Source organism: Podarcis cretensis (genome assembly GCF_951804945.1).
Source record: "Podarcis cretensis genome assembly, chromosome: 2".
Lineage (NCBI taxonomy): Eukaryota > Metazoa > Chordata > Lepidosauria > Squamata > Lacertidae > Podarcis > Podarcis cretensis.
Genome location: NC_137171.1, coordinates 72052236 through 72074080, shown reverse-complemented (window position 1 = coordinate 72074080; position 21845 = coordinate 72052236). Strand labels below are relative to the sequence as shown.

Below are 21845 nucleotides of genomic sequence, written 5' to 3'. Positions count from 1 at the left end.
TCTACTGAGCTTAGAGACATTGCTTGCACTAGCTGAGATTTCTGAAGAACCTAAAAATAATCGGGCAGTCAGCTGCCTGATACTTGGCAATTTTCAGTGAGATTTGGCAATGCAAGGAACACCTGAAGTGGGCATGTTTGGAGATGTCAGCTGATAGATCTTACTTACTAAATAGACAGGACAAAGAAGGTGTGGCATAGCAGAAGGCCTGGAATTCAACATCCTGCTGTGATGAAGGTTCTGTCTGCAAAAGCATTCCACTTACCCTGATGGAATTATCCCCATCCTCCAACACCCACAAACTGTTCTGGGGGTTCTCTCAATGCCCCCAGAGCCAGTTTCAGGGGGAGGTCCTTGAAATGGGGCTTCCATTGATGAGGCTCACTGGGTGAATCTCTCCTAGAGTTTATAATTCCTGGTTTGCCACTTGCAGGTTGCTGTGCTGCAGAATTTTGCAGCTGTTTGGCATCCGTTTTGAGCACTTTTTTCTGGGGGGGGGGGAACCAACCTGTCAGAACTAGGGAAGTTAGACCTTAATTTATTTTGGGGGGCATAATTTCATATGCTGGGCAGCTTTGGTGGGAGAAGGAAGAATGAGCTGCCCTTCAGTATGCCTGTAAATGTAAAAAGATAGCCCTGTTTTCCTATTTTATCTTATGACCTCTTTTGTCACTTTTGCTCTCATCGTGAGCTTTTAGGCAGGAACTTGTGCAATTCTTTCTTTAAATAGATATAAATATTAGTAATAATATTTTTTAAACACTATGGTAATTAGTAACAACATACCCAATTAGTATACAGTGGTGCCCCGCAAGACGAATGCCTCGCAAGACGGAAAACCCGCTAGACGAAAGGGTTTTCCGTTTTGGAGGCGCTTCGCAAAACGAATTTCCCTATGGGCTTGCTTCGCAAGACGAAATGTCTTGCGAGTTTTTCCGACTTTTTTTCCTCCCCCCCCCCTTTTCTAAGCCGCTAAGCTGCTTCTCTGCTTATCCGCTAAGCCGATAAGCTGCTAAAAGCCGCTAAAAGCCGCTAATAGCGCTAATAGCGCTAATCTGCTAAGCCGTCAATGGGCTTGCTTCGCAAGATGAAAAAACCGCTAGACAAAGGGACTCGCGGAACGGATTAATTTCGTCTTGCGAGGCACCACTGTACATTGTGTCTTACAAAGCTTCAGAATCAAAACAAGGAGGGCAGGTCCCTGTCCAAAGGATAGCATGGTTTCCTCTTCCTTAATGTGACCGTGTATCTTGCTGAGGGCAGCAGGAGATGGATGGCTGTTGTTGTTGTTGTTGTTGTGAGGGCAGCAGGAGATGGATGGCTGTTGTTGTTGTTGTTGTTGTTGTTGTTGTTGTTGTGAGGGCAGCAGGAGATGGATGGCTGTTGTTGTTGTTGTTGTTGTTGTGAGGGCAGCAGGAGATGGATGGCTGTTGTTGTTGTTGTTGTTGTTGTTGTTGTTGTTAAACTGTTATTTTTTAAATTTATATGTCACCCTTCATCCAAAGATCAGAAGATGGTTTACACAAGAAAAACAAATTGCATAACATAATAATAACGACCCGCACACACACGTGTAGAAGGTGATAGATTGTTTAATAGCCAAGGCCTGGCTGAAGAGGAATTTTTTCACCTGGGGCCTTCCTGGGGAGAGCATTTCACAAACAGGGAGCCATTACAGAAAAGGCCCTTTCTCGTGTTGCCACCCGCCAAGGTACACAAAGAAGGGCCTCAGACGATGATGATTGTAGGCTCCGGGTCAGTTCATATGGGCAGAGGCCGTCCTTGGAAGGCTACAGTTGCTGAGGTCCACAAGGATCCTCTGTTGAATCCAAACTAGCAAATATATACTTTTGATTCAAAGCGCTATTCAGTTTGAGCATACAAACAACCCCCTATGACCCATCACAGCATGCTTCATAATAATATACAAGACTTTTAAGCTTTGCATATTTATGTTTGTGATTTGCAGAGCTTTGGGAAGCTGTGTTTACATGGAAATTGTCTTGTTGACACTTTAATAGAGCAGAGATTTGTGCTTCTTAACATTAGTTAGGAAGCCTTTCTCATCTCTAAGCCATTTGCAAAGTGTTATTTGTCATCTCTTCTTTGCTTCTGAGCTAACCAGGATGAGAATTCTCACTGGAATGTAGTCCCGAATTGAAGGGGAGGGGAGGGGAAAGGGCTTGTGTTAGCTTGAAACTGAGAGAGACTGTACGCATGATCATGTACCCTAGCTGAAGAACTTATGCAATTCTCACCCTGCCTGTGGCTGTTGCTTCCTGTTTTTGCAATATGTGTAATCTCCAGCAGTCATATAACAGATGAATTAATGTGTGTGATACAATCAGATCTTCGGTTTAAAGGGGTTGCAGAATGAGCCCAGCCCAGTGAATTTTCTGACCAGAGTCATATTGGCAGAGTTGGGTGTGAAGAACCCGCATCATCCCCCTCCAGCCACGCACCCACCCAATTAAAACCTAGTAGTTAGTCAATAAGGCTTCATTGATCTCCTTACTGACAGAGACACATGGTGTCTTGAAAGCAGGTTTATTGTGGCATGAGCTTTCATGGGTAAGCGCTTACTCTGCAGCAGAGAATGTGGCCCTTTGTCATAATTGACATATTTCAGGCTTTAAGCCAGGCACCCCCAACTCAGCCCTCCAGATGTTTTGGGACTACAATTCCCATCATCCCTGGCCACTGGTCCTGTTAGCTAGGGATGATGGGAATTGTATTCCCAAAACATCTGGAGGGCCGAGTTTGGGGATGCCTGCTTTAAGCTATCTCAGTAATGATTATTCCATAAGTTTATTTAAACTGATTAGATTTATATGCCACCTTATACAGAAATCTTGGTTCACAGGATAAAAATAACAAGTTGAAAATACAATGCAATAGGAGTATAATACATTAAAATACAGCACAAACCTGTTGTGGCCAGGGTGTTCAGATCCGTTCCTATTCTTCATCTGTACAAAAGGGATCACAAAATGTTTGGCCATGCTCAGAATCAAGGGATTCAGGATCCAGCCAGGAACACACACATACCCCAGGTGGTTTTAAAACCTTAAGATGGTTTCTGATAAGTGTCCCACTTTTCATCAAGTAGAACTGCCTCACTTTGTGCATTCACCCCCTTCTCTTCTACTGCATTGCATAGACCCTCATGTGCTCCATTAGTCAACAAAAGAGGTTTAAAGACTCTCTCAAGGCAAATCTTTAAAAAGTAGTATAAACACAGACGACTGGGAAACACTGGTTTGCGAGTGCTCAAGTTGGAGAACAGTCTTTACCGAAGGTGTCGTGGGCTTTGAAGACGCTCGAATTCAGGACGAAAGGTGCTAAGAGGAAGGCACGTTTGGCAAACCCATACCATGATCAACTCCCACCCGGAAACCTATGTCCCCACTGGAAGGACGTGTGAATCTAGAATTGGCCTCCACAGTCACCTACGGACTCACTGTTAAGACTGTGTTCCTGGAAGACAATTTTACTCGGCTATGAATGATCGCCAAAGAAGAAGAAGATTTGTAGCCTGGATAAATAATGCTAATTAATTCTGTGATTATTCCCATAGTCCCTGTTAACCTTCTGTTTGGATTTTATGGTTGCAGAATTTGGCATTTTCAGTGCATAATTCTAGTCTGATCACTCTGCCAGTCTGCAACAGTAGCTTCCTTACAAAGGGCCTTGCTAATGTTTTAAAGTGGGAGCACTGACTGGCTCACCGTGCACCAGTCAGTGCTTCTTAAGAGAACCTATGCTCCATATTAACTTCCCAGCAGTTCTCTCCTTGCCAGGCAGACAAACTTGTATATGTAACGTGCTTGCATGTTTCAAAAACTCTGAGGCCTCTGCATTTGAATTTTCACAGAAAACTCAGCAAGTTCAAAGTGCCCATCATTAAAGCATCCTCTGGTTTTGCAGCACTGGTGCATTGCTTGAGTGCCTTTTCTGGCATAATAAGGAATGAACAAAAAGGATGCTGAAGGCACTGAAATCCGTTATGTTTACTGCAATATACTGCAATATAATGGTTTGTGCACTAGCACCCTTCATCTGTAGGCACCTAAGACACATGACAACACCGAAGGTGCATGAGAACACTGAAGATCCCTGAATTGGACTGCTCTGGATCAAAACAAATCTGGAATGCTTTTCTTCTCATTCAGCCTACATTTGTAAGATACTGATTTACTGTGCAGGGGTCACAGTCATTAGGGTCTTTTCCTGCTTTCTTCCTATTAATTCAAGCTGCTGGATCAACAGCTCTCTACTCTTCAGTCTTCAAATTGAAGCTTTAAGAACTAATGTCATAGAAACCCCTTGTTCTGTAGGAAACCTTGTGGTGATCATTCTCTGTAAGTGGTGTTCTGGGTAAAACAACATATAGTAAAGGTGCTGTGGTTGCTCTCAAGATTTCCCAGTTGGTGCTAGCATGCATCTTGGCCATGGTTTTTCTTCTTCTTTTGAAATGCCATATCTGAAATTCCTAATCGCTTCATGCAGTGCAGATCTTGGTGGATTTCACCACTGCAAATTCCCTGATTTAGCGTGTTTGTAATTTGCTTAAAAGATGCCTGTTTGTAATAATCCAATTAAGCAGTCTTAACTAGGGGGTAATGCATAGTGTTAGTGGATAGGACACCAGTGTGTCTGTCAGATTCCTCTGGCGTAGTGGTTATGATGCTGCTTTCTTTAAAAAAGTTTCTTGCTTTTACTTGTTTTGCTAAGTCCATAATGGCTGGTGTTTCCAAGACAGGGGGAAGGGGGGACGGGACGGTCAGCATTTAAGTGGTGGTGGAAGATGAAATTTTGAGAACATTTGACAGAAGGTGGTTACAGTAAAAGAATGTCAGGTCATTGCACTGCTGTGTATGCGGAATACTTGCTGTGTAGTGCACCAGTGATCCTGCTGAGAAGGGCCAACTCTGACAGCATGCTGCAGAGCAGTACAAACATCGAGTCTTTACAATATGCTGAGCAAAGCACCACATCTGTGATTGCAGAAGATTATTTAACATGGATGGATAAAGTTATTTGTACTCAACGAATAGCAGCAATGGAAGGCAATAAAAACCTAAAAAAAAATGCGTCCATTTTTGTAACGAGTGTGTGTGTGTGTGTGTGTGTATAGATATATATATATAGTCTGAAAAAATAATATTTGGTTTCAGAAAGAAGAGTTAAGACTCTTACAAATGCACACATGCCTCAGAAAGCGTAAAATTAGGATTCTGCCTTAACTTTTGCACCATGTAAGCTGTAAACACATTCTAAAATCTTGTGTATTGTGCTTCCTTACGACTAAAACTCCATGTACCCACACTTTTCCCTTAGTCTTTCAGTCCCAATGCAAAAAAGAATAACTTTAAGGTATTCTGTATGTCTGTAAAAATAATGATTCCAGCCATTAAAAAAACAAAACTTGTAACTCAACCATTTTTCATTCTATTTCACTGAGCACCAAGGTGATTTCCCATACTAAATTTCATGTGGATAGGATAATCATATTGAATGTATATATGGAATGTACTTGTGCTGTCTAAGTGTGAAATTCTATACAGCTTTTCCTCTTTTCTTTTTTTTATTACACTGTAACCCACATTCAGGATCCTGAGTAGCCAAAGATACTAAGCTAATCTTTTATAAGTAAATCTCCACTGTAGCTAATAAGACAGCAAGATTTGGCAGGCATAAAAGGTGGTGCTACACATTACATGTAAATATGTGTGTGACACATACTTCAGCCACTTACTTGTATTAGGGGGGAAATGGCTTCAAGAGGAGAGATTTGGGGAAGAGACACCTTGGAGAAAATGTGTTTAACCCTTCTTCTGCCTAATTCTTTTGCACCTTTCCTCAAGCCTCTTCCTCTTTCCTCCTGTAGAAGTCAGGTTTGGAAGGGTAAACAGACATCTGGAACCCTGAGGCTTTTGTGGGGGGAGGGGAGATCAGTCTGCTTCTACACTCCACATCACTTCCTTACAAAACTAATTTTCCCTAATAGAAACAGCCATTGAGACATTGTGTGCATCTACGTACAGTGGTACCTCTGGTTATGTACTTAGTTTGTCCGTTCTTAACCTGAAACTGTTCTTAACCTGAAGCACCACTTTAGCTAATGGGGCCTCCTGCTGCTGCTGCGCTGCCGGAGCACGATTTCTGTTCTCATCCTGAAGCAAAGTTCTTAACCCGAGGTACTATTTCTGGGTTAACGGAGTCTGTAACCTGAAGCGTATGTAACCCGAGGTACCACTGTAGTTCCATTTTACAATAACATATGTTGCTTTCCCCATCAGCTGATATAATCTGCACAAATGGACCATTGCTGGTCAGTCCAATAATTAATTTGCCCGATTAGAATGGAGGACATTCCTCTGATATACCTGGGGAAGGAGGGGCAGTCCTTAAATTCTTCTGATGGCTCCTTACTATCCTTAATAATAAATATAATTTTGTTTTAGCCTATAGAACTTATTATGTGCACTGCTTAGGGATTCTTTAAGCCCTTTGTAATTTTTTAAAATAAATACAAGTATGGAAGAAGGATTCCCCCGCCCCCAACAATAGTTGTTTCTCAGCAGCCTGAGGGCTTCCTGTGCAGTTTGGTGCTGAACGGTGTGACAAGGCTGGAGGACGGAAGCATCCTTGAAATGCACAGGGTTTTCCCACAAGAAGTCCTCCCTAATAATCACTGAGTGAATGGGTGGCAGGTTTTCAGAACGGGTGGTCATAACGACAGTGCCTGGCAGTGATGTGCCATCCCCGTTTCTAGGTTTGAGTACCTTGTCATGGAAGAACCATGACAGGACATGGCCGCAGCAGCTTCCCTGGAGCTATGGAGACCTCCTGCTTCCCCTATTCTTGATTCCTCTTATTCACAGTGATTATTTTCTATGATGGGATGTGGATCCATGTCTGCCTGTACAGGAGCTGCTATAATTGATAGCTTGTAGAAGTTGTCTCGATTGTTCTGCCTGTTGCTTTCATGCCGCTGCTGTGAAAATACTGTACCCCAGCTCCGCAGGCAGAGCCTGTGTCCTTGCCAGGCTTTCAGTGCTGAATCATCTTGCCGTTGTTAGCTAGCTGTGTAATCCCTCAGCTTGGCTCCCCTTCACTTTGTGGCTTTCTGCTGGAAAGATCAGGACAAAAATACACAAGATTTGCAGAGGAAATGAATGTCATTTGATCAGCCTGGCCTTCTCCACAGAAATGGCCTTGTCCTCTGGTGACCAACCTCCCTTCTAAGGTAGAAACATGATAGATAGAAATTAGGCAGGCTTTTCTGATGGAGTTGTGAGCCTGCTTTGGGCACAGTATACTACAGAGATTTTTTTTTTTTTGGGGGGGGGTGTTAAAGTATTAAATAATTAAATTAGTTTTTTAAATGTAAACAATAAGGTTGTAAATTAACATGTGGTCTTGGGTCAGATTTGCAGCACTGTTTAGGACAGGGGCCCTTCAGATGTTGCTGGACTCCAGTTCCCATAATCACTGGCTGTGATGACTGGGCTGTTGAGAGTAGGAGTCCAATATCATCTGGAGGGCACCATATGAAATATGCAAAGAAATATCAATGGGAAACTTGGTCTAAATTGATGATTTAAATGGGCCTTTCGCCTTGCCAATTAAGACCATGGTTTAAATCTTCTTGTGTGCCATCCCCTCTTAAACTTAGAAGGATTAGCAAGGGAAAGAATCGCAGAAGCCAGGTGTGGTGGTTGTCACCTGAAAAGCTGGCCAACAATTTCAGGAAAGGCCAGCTAGATGCTTGAGGATTAATGGAGCAGGTACATAGTAGCAGGTATGCAGCTTGGCAATACTTCTGGAACTTTTGCTGTCTCTAGAGGTTCAGGTAGCCTTGGTGGCTCGGGGTGCCTTCCATCAGCTTCAGCTGGTGGCCCAGCTGTGCCCCTATTTGGAAAGGGGTAGGCTAATTGCTGTCATCTATGCTGTCATCTAACCTCTATGGGGCTGCCTCTAAAGGTGGTTCAGAAACTTCAGCTGGTGCAGAATTCAGAAACCAGGTTGCTCACCAGTATAAGATGGTTTGAGCCTATTGCACCAATCCTGGCCTAACTTCACTGGCTGCCAATTTGTTTCTGGGCCCAGTTCAAAGTGCTGGTTTTGACCTATAAGGCCTTAAATGGCTCAGGATCGCAATACCTCAAGGACTGCCTCTTCCTCCTACCCAGACCCTGGAATCGTCATCTGAGGCCCTTATTTGTGTGTCTCCTCCCGAAGAGGTCTGGAGAACAGGCAATACGAGAACAGACCTTTTCTGCAGTGGCTTCCCATTCGTGGGATACTCCCCCTGGGGAAGCTAGCCTGGCACTTTCATTACCTTTCTGTAGGTAACAAGTGAAGACATTTCTCTTTAAGCATGTCTTTGCCTGATTAACTTTCTATGGGTTCTTAAATGTGTTTATGGAAGGGGGGGTTATTGGTTTGTTTTTGTTTTATTATGTATTTGTGTTTTCATTTTTATGTTGTGAACTGCCTTGTGATCTTCAGATTAAGGGTGATATACAGATTTAATTAATAATGGAGGGCCTTTCCCAATGGTTGCGTTCCATGTGCCCATGTTGCGGCTCCACCTGACTGTTCCTGCAAGGATTTGTGTGTGTTTCTCACACTGTAGCTTGCTTGCTTGCTTGCTTGCTTGTTCTAGTAGAAAAGACTCAACTCTCGTTTTTGGAAGGATGCCATTGCCATTCTCTCGATGACTCAATTTCTCACTGCACATTCATGGGTATATTAACTGTAAAGTGTATCCTGTGAGTTCTGCTCTGTGGCTCTTCTTTTCTCTTGACTTCACTGTGAGTTGAAGGAAGGAAGGAATCTGGCCAAACTGCGAAGGGTTTTCTGCCGTCTCCAACAGGGCCTGCCTTGTCCTGATGTTTTCTGCCTCAACCAGCACTGCAGACTGTCCCCTCCCTTCCCCCCAAAGGCCTCCCTCTTCCTCCCAGGAAGGAGGGTTTTGTGTTTTGACTATAAATGGCATACCGCCATAAATTGTTTCTGCGCAGGCTCTCTCTGTCTCTGGTTTGTTGCCATAGTGATGAATACTTTCCTCTTCCCTGAGAGCAGCATTGTATTAATGTAACTGTGCAGCCGTGATTAACTTAAAATGACGACAGAGGGTGAGTGGGATACAGACCTGAGTGTGTGTCTCAGTAGCTTATCTGTTAAGAGCCAGGCACTTCATAGCCCTAAACACCACAGATAAAGACGTCTGTGGCTCAGAAGTGCATGATGGTGGCACAGTTCAGCCGTCCTGCATTTTGGGAAACAAGTTTTACGGCTGTAATACTCTGCTTGTTTACATGGATGTAATTCTGAGTGAACACAGTGGGACTTGTTTCCAAGTCAACACAGAGAGGACCAAAATGTGCATCAAATGACTTTTGTTAAAATAACTTCTTCCTTATAAGCTAAAATGATAATTTCTGCTTGGTCTCTCGCAAGCCAGAAACGTATCAGATATATGCTTATAGATTGTTTGTGTTTCATTGATTCATAGAATTGTAGAGTTGGAAGGGGGAACCAAGGGTCATCTAGTCCCCTCCACAGTTTTTACAGGCTTGTTACCCAAAAGGCATGCGTGCGTCCTTGATACTCTATGGAGTATCACAGACATGTTTGTTTCTTGCTTGAGAAACTTTGTTCTATACCAGTAGTCTTCAACTTTTCAGATCCCGGAGCCACCTTTAACCCAAACATTCATTTGGTGACCTATTTCTCACTTTCCTTCCATATATTTATATGGTGGTTAAGCTTCCGTTATGACCCACCTTACATCAGACCATGACCCAGCATTGAGTCCTGACCCATCAGTTGAAGACAAGTGGTCTAAACCATCTGGACTATTTTCTTCCACTTTACTAGATAGTGTGGGCCTACGTTCATATCAAAATGTTTGGTCTTGAGGATTTTGCTTATTTCCAAGATGGTTGGAAAATATTTGTTCGTGGAACCTACGGTAGCATGAAAGAGGGAAGACTTGTGAACCTTTGGCAAATATACATGCTATATGAATGAGTGTGTCTGTGCGCAACATGAAAAAAGGCACTTTAGCCTTCTTAATCTTCTAAAGCAGGGTAGCCAACATGTTCTCCTTCAGATGTGTTAGACTACATCTCCCATCAACCACAGCCAGCATAACCAGTGGTCAGGGATGATGGGGGTCCAACAATATTTTGAGGGTACCATATTGACCACCTGTATTCTTAAGCAATTTACAAACTATTACGAGCCTCTTTTCTTACCACCCCCACTCCTTTCTCCCTGCAGCTACCTGAATGATTTGGAGAGGATAGCCAAAGTGGATTACATTCCAACCCAGCAAGATGTGCTGAGAACCAGAGTGAAGACCACAGGCATTGTAGAGACTCATTTTACCTTCAAAGACCTGCATTTCAAGTAAGTACATAAACTATATAGCTTCCTTTAGGGAAATAAGACTCAAGGTGTACCTAACGTTCATTGCAGAACAGATAAAGTTGGATTTTAGCTATCAGTGTATTTGACACCAAGGCAGGCTTAGCAACATTATGCGCACCCTGCAGCAGAGGGCTCTCTTGTAACCTGCATGGAGATGGGCCCGGACATTCCAGCAGAGGGAGAGGGTACTGCACGTTCCCCTGATGTCACAGGGAAATGGATGACTTAGCAACAGTTTCATAGTGATCTGGGAAAAGCAATACAATCGAATAATATACATCAAAAAGAAATGCCAAATCAACGTGGGTGCCTGGCCTCTGGAATTAGGTATTACATATGTAGCATTTTCACTTGTGCCTTTTTGCATATATTTTTTTATCTCATCCTTCAGATCAGGGCGACTCCTAGGACTATGTGACCATTTGCTAGTAGGGAGACACATAGTTAACCATCAAGTGAAACACAACTGTGTCCATTACCTCCCAACACAGCAAGGATTATTCAGATTGCCTTGCCTTCACTGTCTCATACTGCAATGATAGAAGCTCTGCTTTAAATGCCCTGGATGTGGTCATTCTGAAAAGCTTTGCTTTTCCATAAATCCATTTGCTGAGTTGTCAGAAAGGAATGATGCATCCCAAAGCCACAAGGGAGCCAGATTTACAGTTGGAACCAATTTCTCCTTAATCGGCTTATTTGGTGCCTTGACAAGCACCTGATTTTCTCCCTGGCCTGCATGCAGGAGAGATGTGCTTTTCTTTTCTTCCCTTTTCTTTTTGGCTTTTGAATGTGTTTGACTCTGGGTTGAATTAGAAAGGGAACATGCTGGCTTGCCTTTATCAGAGCATAAATGCATGACTCAGTAAACCAATAGGCCGAGCTGTAGGGTCTGGCATACAAATGTCCAGGCTGAGATGGTGCCAGTGTAATCTCCCCGCAGTTGTCGGCTCTGAATGCAGCATGAAGGCATCACTGTGGAAAGCCTTTGTATTCTAAGGATTAGACCACAAGAAACTAGAATTACAGCTTTCCTTCCGCACAACAGAAAGGCAAGCTGCTATGCCAATATATGGGTGATCAAAGTGCACATCTTCGTGGTATGGGGAAAATGTCTTTGGGTTTTGGGTGTACAAAATTTGACGTTCCAGATTATCTGGTAAGCTGGAAATACAGCTAGCAAAGGCAGGTTGTATTTGTACACCAGCTGGCCAGCACACTGAGTTGCTGGAGCAGTTTAAAGAGTTCACTTCCTTGATGCATGGACTGTAGGCAGACTGGCTTATTACAACAGGTTTGCCCCAGTTGACACTTTTTAAAGTGTGTGTACACTGGAAAATGCTAAACATGATGGGGTGTGCTAGTTTAAAACAAAGACTGAAAACCTCCTTTCTGGAGGACTCTTATGATCCAATTGGTATTCAGTTCAAGGTAAGCACACATTCTGCACAAAGGAAAGATGGACTTTACTGGTCAGTGAACTCCACAGTTTGTGAAAAGTTGAGCTAGAAATGTCACTGATTGAGATCCAGTTGAGGATCCCTGCACAGCCTTATCTGGTTACACTGAGCTTCAATGAAAATTTAAATGAAGGCAAGACATGAATTGCAACACCAGCTGGGAGATTTGGGGTGAGAGGAGTCCATCTAACGTGGTTCACACGTCACATTAAACCAAGGTTAAAAAGTAATGGTGGTTTAATGAGAATGGGCAGCATGCTGGTGCACATGGCTAAAAAGTTCTTAGTCTCCTCCTCCCCAACTCCTGCACTCTTGAAACCCACCTGTTGGCTACAATTGAAGGCATCTTTCAAACATCAGTCACCAGTACTATGGGTTACAAGAATGAGTGCCATTTTTCAAAGTTAATGTGATGTTGATGGGCAAAACAGACTGCTGTGTTCCACTCCTGAGTCTTATCAGTGTTATTTTCTCTTCTTTATTACTATGAAATAGATGGAGGCAAAGAAGCAAACTTTCTAGTGAAGACTGGCTTGAAAGAGGAAGTGTGTTGTCAGTGACACATACCACAGGAGATGTGATGACAGTTACTTTTGCATCTCAATAGATCTAGTTCTTTCTCTGTAGGATTGAGTGGTACGGAATTGGTTTCCATATTCAAATGAATGCAGTGTGATTATAGAAAAAATAACAGATACAAAAAGAAGAAGCTGTATTCTGGCCGTTTTGAGTTGCAACTTCTAGTTGACCATTTAAATCCTGAAAAGTCAGTTGAAAAAGAATGAGTTGTGCCTTGCACTCCTGTGAACAAAAAATGCAACTCATCCAAATGTAAGATTATTCTGTTCAAAAACAGAACAAAACTGCACACATCCCACAGTTGCCATTGCCAACAGTTGTAAGGACCACAGGAGCACACTTCGGCCGCATTTGCATATAATGATAAGGCAGCATTCTGGCTTCATAAACTATGCTGTGCACAAGTTGTGAACTAACGCATGCAGCTGACTTGCTCCTGCTTCACTCCTTCCCTGGCATAAGTGGGCAAACAAACCAGGAAAGGTGCAGGTCAGTGTTGAGTCCAGACCCAGGATTATGGTTTCTGCCTCCTTATCAAGACATAAACCAACAGGAAAAGATTGATCAATCCAGCCAGTGCTCATGGTTGAAGGTGTAACACTAAACACTCCCCATTCCAGTTGTTTTGCCCATTTGCACCAGGGAATAGCATATTGGGAGCGATGGAGCTGTTTATACAATATTGTTTCTCAAGACAAGAACCTTGGCTTCCCCTTAAGTGCAATTGAAGCGTCTTAGTCAAACGCTGGTATACATTGATTTGCATAGCAGTATTCAGACACCAAGTTTCTCCATCGGTGTCATTCATTTGACCAAGTATGTGCTCTCATTTCACCACTGACTAGCAGGGCAGGGGCCCAGTGAGCACCTGAATATAACAGCACTGTTGCTGAGAAATAGCAAGTGCTTCTAGTGTTTAAAATACTTCTAGACTTCTCCCTTCATTGGGGCAGCATACTGTTTGAGAGTGGTAGTACCACCTTCACTTGCAGGTATATAGTATGCCTCCTCCCATGTGCTTAGAATGTATTAGGAGGGTCACAGCCTTGCTCCCTAGCATGGGATGATGACACATGTAAGTTAACGTGGCTACCTTTTTGTTTATGACGTAACCATGTTACTCTGGTGGAGCATCAGGCAACTCAAGTGTGCAGTAAACCAGACTGGCTTAAGCTTCCCATCGCAGCCAAATTCTCTTACTTAAGCGAAGTGGTTCTGTTTCTCTTAGTGCAAGGGGCAGGTGCCCCAGTGATACGAATGCTCTGAGAACTGGAGTGGAGGCAAGTGTGAAGCACCCTGCTGCCCTTAGAGCCCAGCATTTGCTGTAATAAAAAGCTCCAATCTCAGTATATTGGATTTTCAGTAACATGGTTCTTTCTGGGTCATTGTTCTCTAGAGGGTAGTCTGCCTTCAAGCCAAATAAGATATTTCCAATCATTTTCCTTAGCACAGTTGCATGTGGAACTCAATTTATATGATTTCCAATAGAGTTTGTGCCCCTTCTTTCCCCTCTAGCTGCTGCTAATGACTTAATGACTTTGGGGAGGGGAGAGGAGAGGAGAGAGGCTGCATTTTTCTTTCTGTCTACTTTGTCCGTGACAGAAATATACGTCAGCCAGTGTAGCTCAATAAGCTAAGAGTGAATGGTTTGTATGAATGCCTAACTATACTAGGCCTAAAAATAAAGGAAATTTTGGCTCACGTAGTGAAAGGAGAATAAACACAGCAGTTGTTTCTTCCGTATGCCGATACGCCTGTTTGTTATGTTCGTTGGAGGTGGTCTTCTTGTGCTCTTGAGTTCTTAGCGGCCCTGTTGTCGTAGGTCAGAAAAGGATTGTGGCTTCCCATCCCTCCAGCCTGGCCAGTGTGAGGGTTGCCTTTCCTTCCTGAACTTCCCGTCCTCATCTGGGAATGTCCTGAGGCTGCTGCATCATCATACAGAAGTATTAGAAAGTGTGGACTGCATTAGAAAGCAACCTTGCAAGCTACTCCAAAAATGATTAGTCCACGGGCATTTTTACTAGCCCCCAGGTCCACATATCTCTGTGTTAGCTGTTTATGCCACAAGGAATTTATTGGTTGCTGAAGTTAATGACTGGAATTGGAGGGAAAGGGGAGCTCTCATGTATAAATATTATTACATCGTCATAGCAATACTTAAGAGTTTCCTCATAGTGGTTTGCTGAAATTTAGAAGGAATATCTCTCTCTTGATTATAATGTCATCCAGATCTCTTTCCCAAATGCATATTGACAATGCATAACTAAAAATGCATCTTGATGAGCCCTCTTGTTAAATTTTATATAGCCCTTCACTATGTTCCGGGACTAATCTTAGCCTTTTTTCTTCCTTGTGCAAGCGCAGGCTTGGGTTTCCAACTCCCATTTCTCAATGAAGCAAGTTTTGTAGTATGTTTCTTAGCACCCGAGAATGTGGCCCAGCTTTTCATTGAGCTGCTGAGGCGTGCCTTTTTCTGGGGGTGGAAGGGCAGAGTTTGTTTACATGTCACGTCGGTTTCCTGTCTCCACTTTTCCTTGGGATGGAATTCCCACTCTGTTTCCTCTCATTGTCCAGCCGAGGGCTCAGCCTGCCCCGTGTGTTGGCAGCCTGTCTCCACAGCCCTTGTGTGGAAGGCTGGCAGAAAGCCAGGCCTAGAACTCTGCAAAGTATCCCCCCAGAAAGGGCGGGGGGGGGGGAGAGCTCTCCCATAGCACGGCTTCCCTGCCAACTCATAGGGCCACTTTGAATGTGTTTTTCCAGCACTGAGAAATAATCTCTCTGCAAAGTGTGTACTTAGTAGTGCTCGAATCCTATTTATGTTCTAACAGCATTTTTATCTTGCCCTTCTTTCAAGGAGCACAAGGCAGTGTGCTCACACCTACACACTTGCTTTCTTTGCCCCTTGTGAGGTAGGCTAGGCTAAGAGTGTTTTGGCTCAAGGTCACCCAATGAGCCGAGTGCAGATTTCAACCTATGAGTGTGTCCCCAAAGGGTCAGAGTCCCAACACCCAGCCCACCACCCCAGCCTCTGCAACATCTCAAATGTTTGGGAAAAGGGGCCTGTTCAGTAGCCCTTAGTTCTGAGCTATCGTTGTATGTCAGCAATGTAGCAGAAGGCTTCGAAAATATAGTTTAATCATTTTACCATGAAGTTTCAAAGTCTTGTCTTGTTCCCAGCAAATACGTAACTGTGTTACCCACAAGATTGTGCAGGCCAAATAAAACATGCAGATTGAAGATGTGCAGTCCTCCTTCAACCACCAGGCAGAATTCAATCCTGAAATTGGGTCTTCCAATCTAGTGTGACAAATTTCCATGGATCTCTTTGGTTTTCAGAGAGTCTCCTTTGCTGTAGCTCCCCAAGTTACAGGTTCTGGATGTTTTCAGAAAAGCGTTTGTTTAGAGCTAAACTTTACCTTGGCTTTATAGATTTACGGCTGCATAAACAGTAGTGTAGCATGGGGCTCAGAAATGAGCTGGGAAGCCGCTGTTCAATCTTACTAAAGAACTTGAAGAGAACAATCTGGGGGGGGGGGGTTTCATGGGGGAAAGAACAGCCTTATCCCAGGCCAGAGCAGACAGTGGGGTAGGAGTAGCTAGAAGAAAACTAAGTACAGTGGTACCTTGGTTTAAGAACAGATTATTTTATGAACAACTTGGGTTAGGAACACTGCAAACCCGGAAGTAGGTGTTTTGGTTTGTGAACTTTGCCTTGGAATAAGAACATGTTCCGTTTCCTGTTGAGTGTGTTCCATTTGTAAATTGAGTCCCCCGCTGCTATGGGAAAGCATGCCTTGGTTTAAGAACGGACTTCCAGAACGGATTATGTTTGTAAACCAAGGTACCACTGTACGCTGGTTCCAGGGCTAGAGGAACAGCCCTTCCATTTCTGTCTCTAAAAACAAGGAAGATTTATTTATTTTTATTTATTTTATTACACTTATATACATCTTTGTATGTAAAGTCGAGGGCTTTGTGTGCTCAGTTGCCTCAAAATACTTGTTGATGGGGTGAGAGGGGGAGGAAAACCAGAGGGAGGGGAAATGGGATGGAGTATAGCAGAGTAAAGCAGGGTTGGCTTACTGCAAAAGTAAATGGGAGCAGCACTCCACACCGCAACGTTTTGTTGCAGGGCCCACGTGTTCCTTTCTGGGGCCTGGACTGGTGTGAGGGAGTGGCATGTGGCTCTTTCCTATTCTGTGGCGCCTGATGGTTCATTCATCCTGAACCTATTTCCCATTTCCATTCTCCCTTGAGCTCTTCTATAGGTATCCATGGTAGTTTGGCTTCTCCTAGGATTCACAATGATTTATGTTGGTAGATGCAGTGGCCATGTTTTAGCTGCATTTATTAGTAATTTTTGGAACATGACGATGCCTTCACATGGCCTTTGTTGGGAAGTCACCTGGTGTTTTAGAGCAGTTTCTAAGTACAACTAATGGCTTTGCTCAGGTCCTGCTGGGCAGCTAACTGATTATTATGCACTGCATGGGCCTTCAAATGACTTACGGCTCCATTAGCCAGATCAGATGTTCTTCTCCTCCCCCCCCCCACCTACCCCACATCCCCCAAAGCAGAAAGTATGTCTTAGTTTACAGTCCTGTCCCACTGCGTTGCAGCCCACACACGTTTTAGCTCTTCCAGCACAGGCAGAATCATTTTCTCCTTCCATTTGTCCGCAAATTGAGGCTGCAAGATAACAATCCGAATCCAGAGTGTACTTCAGGAAATTCTTGACTACCACTGCCAGGCAGTGACTAATGCTCATGTTCTCTCCTAGTGATATCAGGGTAAATTCTCAGGGGAATGACATTAGAGAAAGTATCTCACTCATATGCAGTGTTATATTAGCATTGTCTTCCTTTTTGCTGTCTTACTATGAATTCCAACCAAGATAATGTGTATATAGTCTAAAATGCATGGGGTTGAACAGATTTCCTCTAGGAGCAAGGCCTTTTCAGTCATGGGACCATCCTAGCCTAACCCATAATGCTCTATGTTTTCAAATGTTGGTCTAAAACCTGTCCCTTTAAGCTGGACTTAGAGGATTCTGTTGCTCCTCGCCCTTCTGTATAGGTTTTATATTGTGTATTTGAGTTTCTGCTGAGATTAGTGTGTCTGGTTGGGTTCACTACTTTTCAACTCTTGCTTTGGTTTTATTGTACAGTTTTATTTTTTGTTGCAATGTTTTTGATGTTAACTGCTTGGAGTAAATTAGTGGCAAGTGCCAAGCAGTGGCTGTCTCCTCTCACTAACTAACCTCTTTGGCCTGATATACTCTAAACTCTTAATTCTGGGGAACTGTTTGTGGCTGTCTTCCAGGAACACTTTTTCTTGGGAGCTATGGCTCTTCTGAAACCACAAAAGTAGTTTTTTCTGTGCTTCAGGGCAGGAAGACACAACCCATGAAGCACATAGGTGTCGTTGAACGCAGCAACTGTGCATGCCATTTATCCTCAGTAACTTGACAGACAACCTCCTATCCTGATGCGGTAGTGCTGTGTTTCCCTCCTCACAGGATAGCCAACATATTGTAGACATTAATAAGGGCAGAAGAGGGAGGATCAGTGATACCATTTTTGTATGTCAGCCATAAGTGGTAATAATGATAATGATGATGATGATGATGGCTTGGCTCCCAAACAAATCGGCTTCTGAACACTGCAAACCTGGAAGTAAGCATTATGGTTTGGGAAAAATTTTTGGAAGCCAAACATCCGATTGAGTGCAGGAAGCTCCTGCAGCCAATCAGAAGCCACACTTTGGTTTTTGAACAGTTTTGGGAGTCGAACGGACTCCCGGAACGGATTAAGTTCAAGAACCAAGGTTCCACTGTAGAACATCACATGTAGGTTCAGCCTCAGTGCCTGTTACTTGGATTAGGGAAGATCATTGCCTTGTGCTGAACTGGTTGTACAGAAAACCTTATTCAGTGTTCTGGTTACTGTGGCCATCATGACAGCGTCATCATGGTTGTGTTATGACCCTTTGAGTTAATAGTGTGTGTTCCTTAGTGCCACTGGCTTTGGCTATGCGGTCAGTCGCTTTGTTGATGCTGAGAATAGTGCATTCATCAAGTCCGTTGGTGTGACTCCCTTTCAGACACTTAGCAATTGAGCTCCAGGTTCCAAACAGAAGAAAGCTGTACTTCTTAACCATGCAGCAAATGGCTCTGAGAGATGCGAGAAGTTTCCTTCGTTCTTTACATTTCATACAAGGAAGGGAAAGTCCAAGAATGTTTGAGGGAATCGGGGCTGGGCAGCAGTCTTCTACTCAGTATACTCATATTTGCAGCATTCAGCAGGCAGGGAGGTTTGCCCTCCAAACCATCTTGCAGACTTAAATCTCCACATTTTTCCACTGAGCCAGTAAGGAACTAGACTCAGTGACTGCTTCAAAGTTATACTTAGTTTCCAGGTTTGGTTAAGCCCATCTTTTATTTTGGTTTCCAGCAATATGATGTTGCAATATGATGTTGCTGTAATTGCTGTCATGTCAGACCTCAGTAACATTGTGGTTTTTCCCCCCCTCACAGGATGTTTGATGTGGGGGGACAGAGGTCCGAGAGAAAGAAGTGGATCCACTGCTTTGAAGGAGTGACTGCCATTATCTTCTGTGTTGCTCTTAGTGCATATGACTTGGTTTTGGCTGAAGATGAGGAGATGGTAAGGAAATATTCATGTTTGCAATAAAGCCTTCAAGGTGCCCTGCTTGCTCTTTGGTACAGAAATTGCTCGATTTTGTTTTCTTAGACTTCCATATACTCTTAAGCCTTCAGCTCCTTTGCCCTTCCCCCTTCTTCCTCTGAGCACACTTCTTGGCTCAGCATATTTGTTGCCTTGACAGAATCGGATGCACGAGAGCATGAAGCTGTTTGACAGCATCTGTAACAACAAGTGGTTCACAGACACATCCATCATCCTCTTCCTCAACAAGAAGGATCTCTTTGAGGAGAAGATCATCCACAGCCCCTTGGCCATCTGCTTCCCGGAGTACACAGGTATGTGGCGCCATTTTTTATTTGAGAAATTAACTTCAAATCACACATGTCCTTAATTACTCCAGCACTCTTTTGTCTGGAAACACTGTCCTTGGATTGGCGTTAGTGGCAGGCAAGGAGCAAGTTTCTGTCTCACAATCCCCCCACCCCTTGTGCCCTGCCATCTCCCTTTCTGTATCACTCCCAGTTTAGAACTAAAATCTAGTGGGAGGTGGTGTACAGGCCAAATTTATTACAGGATTCTTCTAGGTCAGGGATGGGGAGCCTGTGGCCTTTCAGATGTTGTTGGACTACCACTTCCATCACACCATGCTGCTGAGTCTGAAAAGATTTGAAATGCAACCCTAGAAGGGTAATTTATGCCCTGAAACTTGCACAGACTCACTGCGGAGAAAACTACAATTCAAAGATGGGCAAGACCTATTCAAAAGGTGGTTAAGGAGAAAGTTTCTATCTACAGATGCCTATGAAAGCTGTGTGTCAATTTCCATGCATATAACATAATATGAAATGTAGGCAATGCACACTTTTGCCAAATTCTGACAAAGCTTCCACTTTTAGAAGCAGAGGATTGTGGTGGAAATAATGTGGTTATGTACCAGGTAAATTGCACATTTGATCAGTGCACACATTTTGTAATATATAAGGGACCAGGCATGTAAGGGTGAATATAGGCAGCCAAGTTTTCACATGGGAAATGTGGGGCAGTTTTCCTATTGCTTTATTGTACACTCTGGTCTCTTTTCAACAACATAAGTCGTATTATAAATCTGTGATACACATGCTTTGATTCCAGGGGAACATTTCTATTTCTGTAAGGTAGGGGGCAGTAGCGTGTGGACCTGTGTAAACTTGTGCTTGAAGACCTTGTCATTTATACAGTTCAGATCGTGAAAAGTAACCACAAACAGAAAGGGAAGAGGTAACACCTTAAAAAATTGTAATATTTACCGTGGCATATACAGCTTTGCTACTATAAATATGTTAGTCTTCAGAGTGCCACAAGACTCCCAGTTGAATGAAGTTCCTGCGATAATTAGATTTTTCTTGCAAGAGAGTGGAGCAATTCAGTGACAGCACAGGCCCTGTGTCTTTAGAACAGTAGAAAGGAAGGGCATGGCCTTCTGGATAGACCCAGGAGGAAATGAAATTCAGAAGACAACCAGTCTGTATTTTGCTCAACAAGTGTGGCTGTAGCTAATGAGTGAATGGTAAGTGCTGCGTGTCAGGGGCCGAGTTGTAAGACTTTGGCAGTGGAAAAGGGAGGTGTTCAACACTGCTTTTGTGCATGGCAGGAAGTGTGGAATTTTCTTTTGCTGATAATCTCATCAGCTGCAGTGTGTAGGGAAAGTGAGTAAAGGAACAAGGCCAAGGCAGCTTCTCTGACAAATTTAAGTAACATGTTGCACCCCTGCTCACTCTGCTTGCCATCCCCTTCTTTTCCCCATCCCATGCAGCTTCCCAATCCTATTTCTGAAGCCACTTGCCTGTTCTGTTCTGCAACCCATTTTCACCTTCACTCCCATGTAGACGCCTCCTCCAAACCCTCCTATTGTGCAGCTCCCCTTGCACAGAAACCCACCCCCTGGTAACCCCCTGCATCTTCCTCCTTCCACATATTGCAACTACAAAGCACCCTTTTCATATTCTGCCTGGTTATGAAGCCACCATCTCCTCCCATTCTTCAGACCCTTTCAGGCCCCTTCTTTCTACTCCTTTCTTTCTTTTTTTGCAATTTTTACATTCCTTCCTTCCCCCTCCATCCTCCTTTTCTCAGTTCTCCCTTGCAGACAGATTGCCCCCGTTTCTGTTCTCCCGCCTTTCTTCTATTCTGCAGCCTCTTTACACACACATATCCCATTATATATGTTACTGCATATATAAGATGAGTAGAATCTTAAGAACAAGGTGGCCAGCTAGCTTTTTTAGTTAGAGAAGGTTAAGTTCAGGTAATGCTGTGCACAGCTGGATGTTTGTTCGTTAAGAAAATATCTGTGCTAAATTACTGCCTTGAATCTGGAACTTGGCATCTGGAACACATGGTATCAGAATGAAATGCATTGTATTTAGGGATGGTGGGACACTGAGGGGCTGCTCTTTTTTGAAAGAAAGAAAGAAACAATTTTAACAAAGAGAAATAGTTGAGATATACACACACAGAAGCAAACACAAAAAACTAACACAACAGAGCCTTTCCCAACTCCTTTCTTACTGTACTCAAACCTTGTTTTAAACTGCTGCTACCCTTCTGGGTTACCCTTCCCCCTGCTTGCTCTACTCAACCTCTGCATTGTTCAAAATTGACACATTTTTTATTTTTTTACTCTCAGTATCTTTCCATCTCTGCTTCACTCAAACTTCTG

The 21845-nt window shown here is 43.4% G+C and overlaps 1 protein-coding gene across 1 annotated transcript in view; it reads left to right on the top strand.

Moving 5' to 3' along the window:
- GNAI2 (G protein subunit alpha i2) overlaps positions 1 to 21845 on the top strand; it is a 124646-nt gene that overhangs the window by 99988 nt on the left and 2813 nt on the right. The window contains exons 5-7 of the mRNA XM_079964428.1: positions 10297 to 10425; positions 19018 to 19147; positions 19329 to 19482. Of these exons, the coding sequence (XP_079820554.1) occupies positions 10297 to 10425; positions 19018 to 19147; positions 19329 to 19482 (413 nt within the window). The remainder of the gene's footprint in view (positions 1 to 10296; positions 10426 to 19017; positions 19148 to 19328; positions 19483 to 21845) is intronic.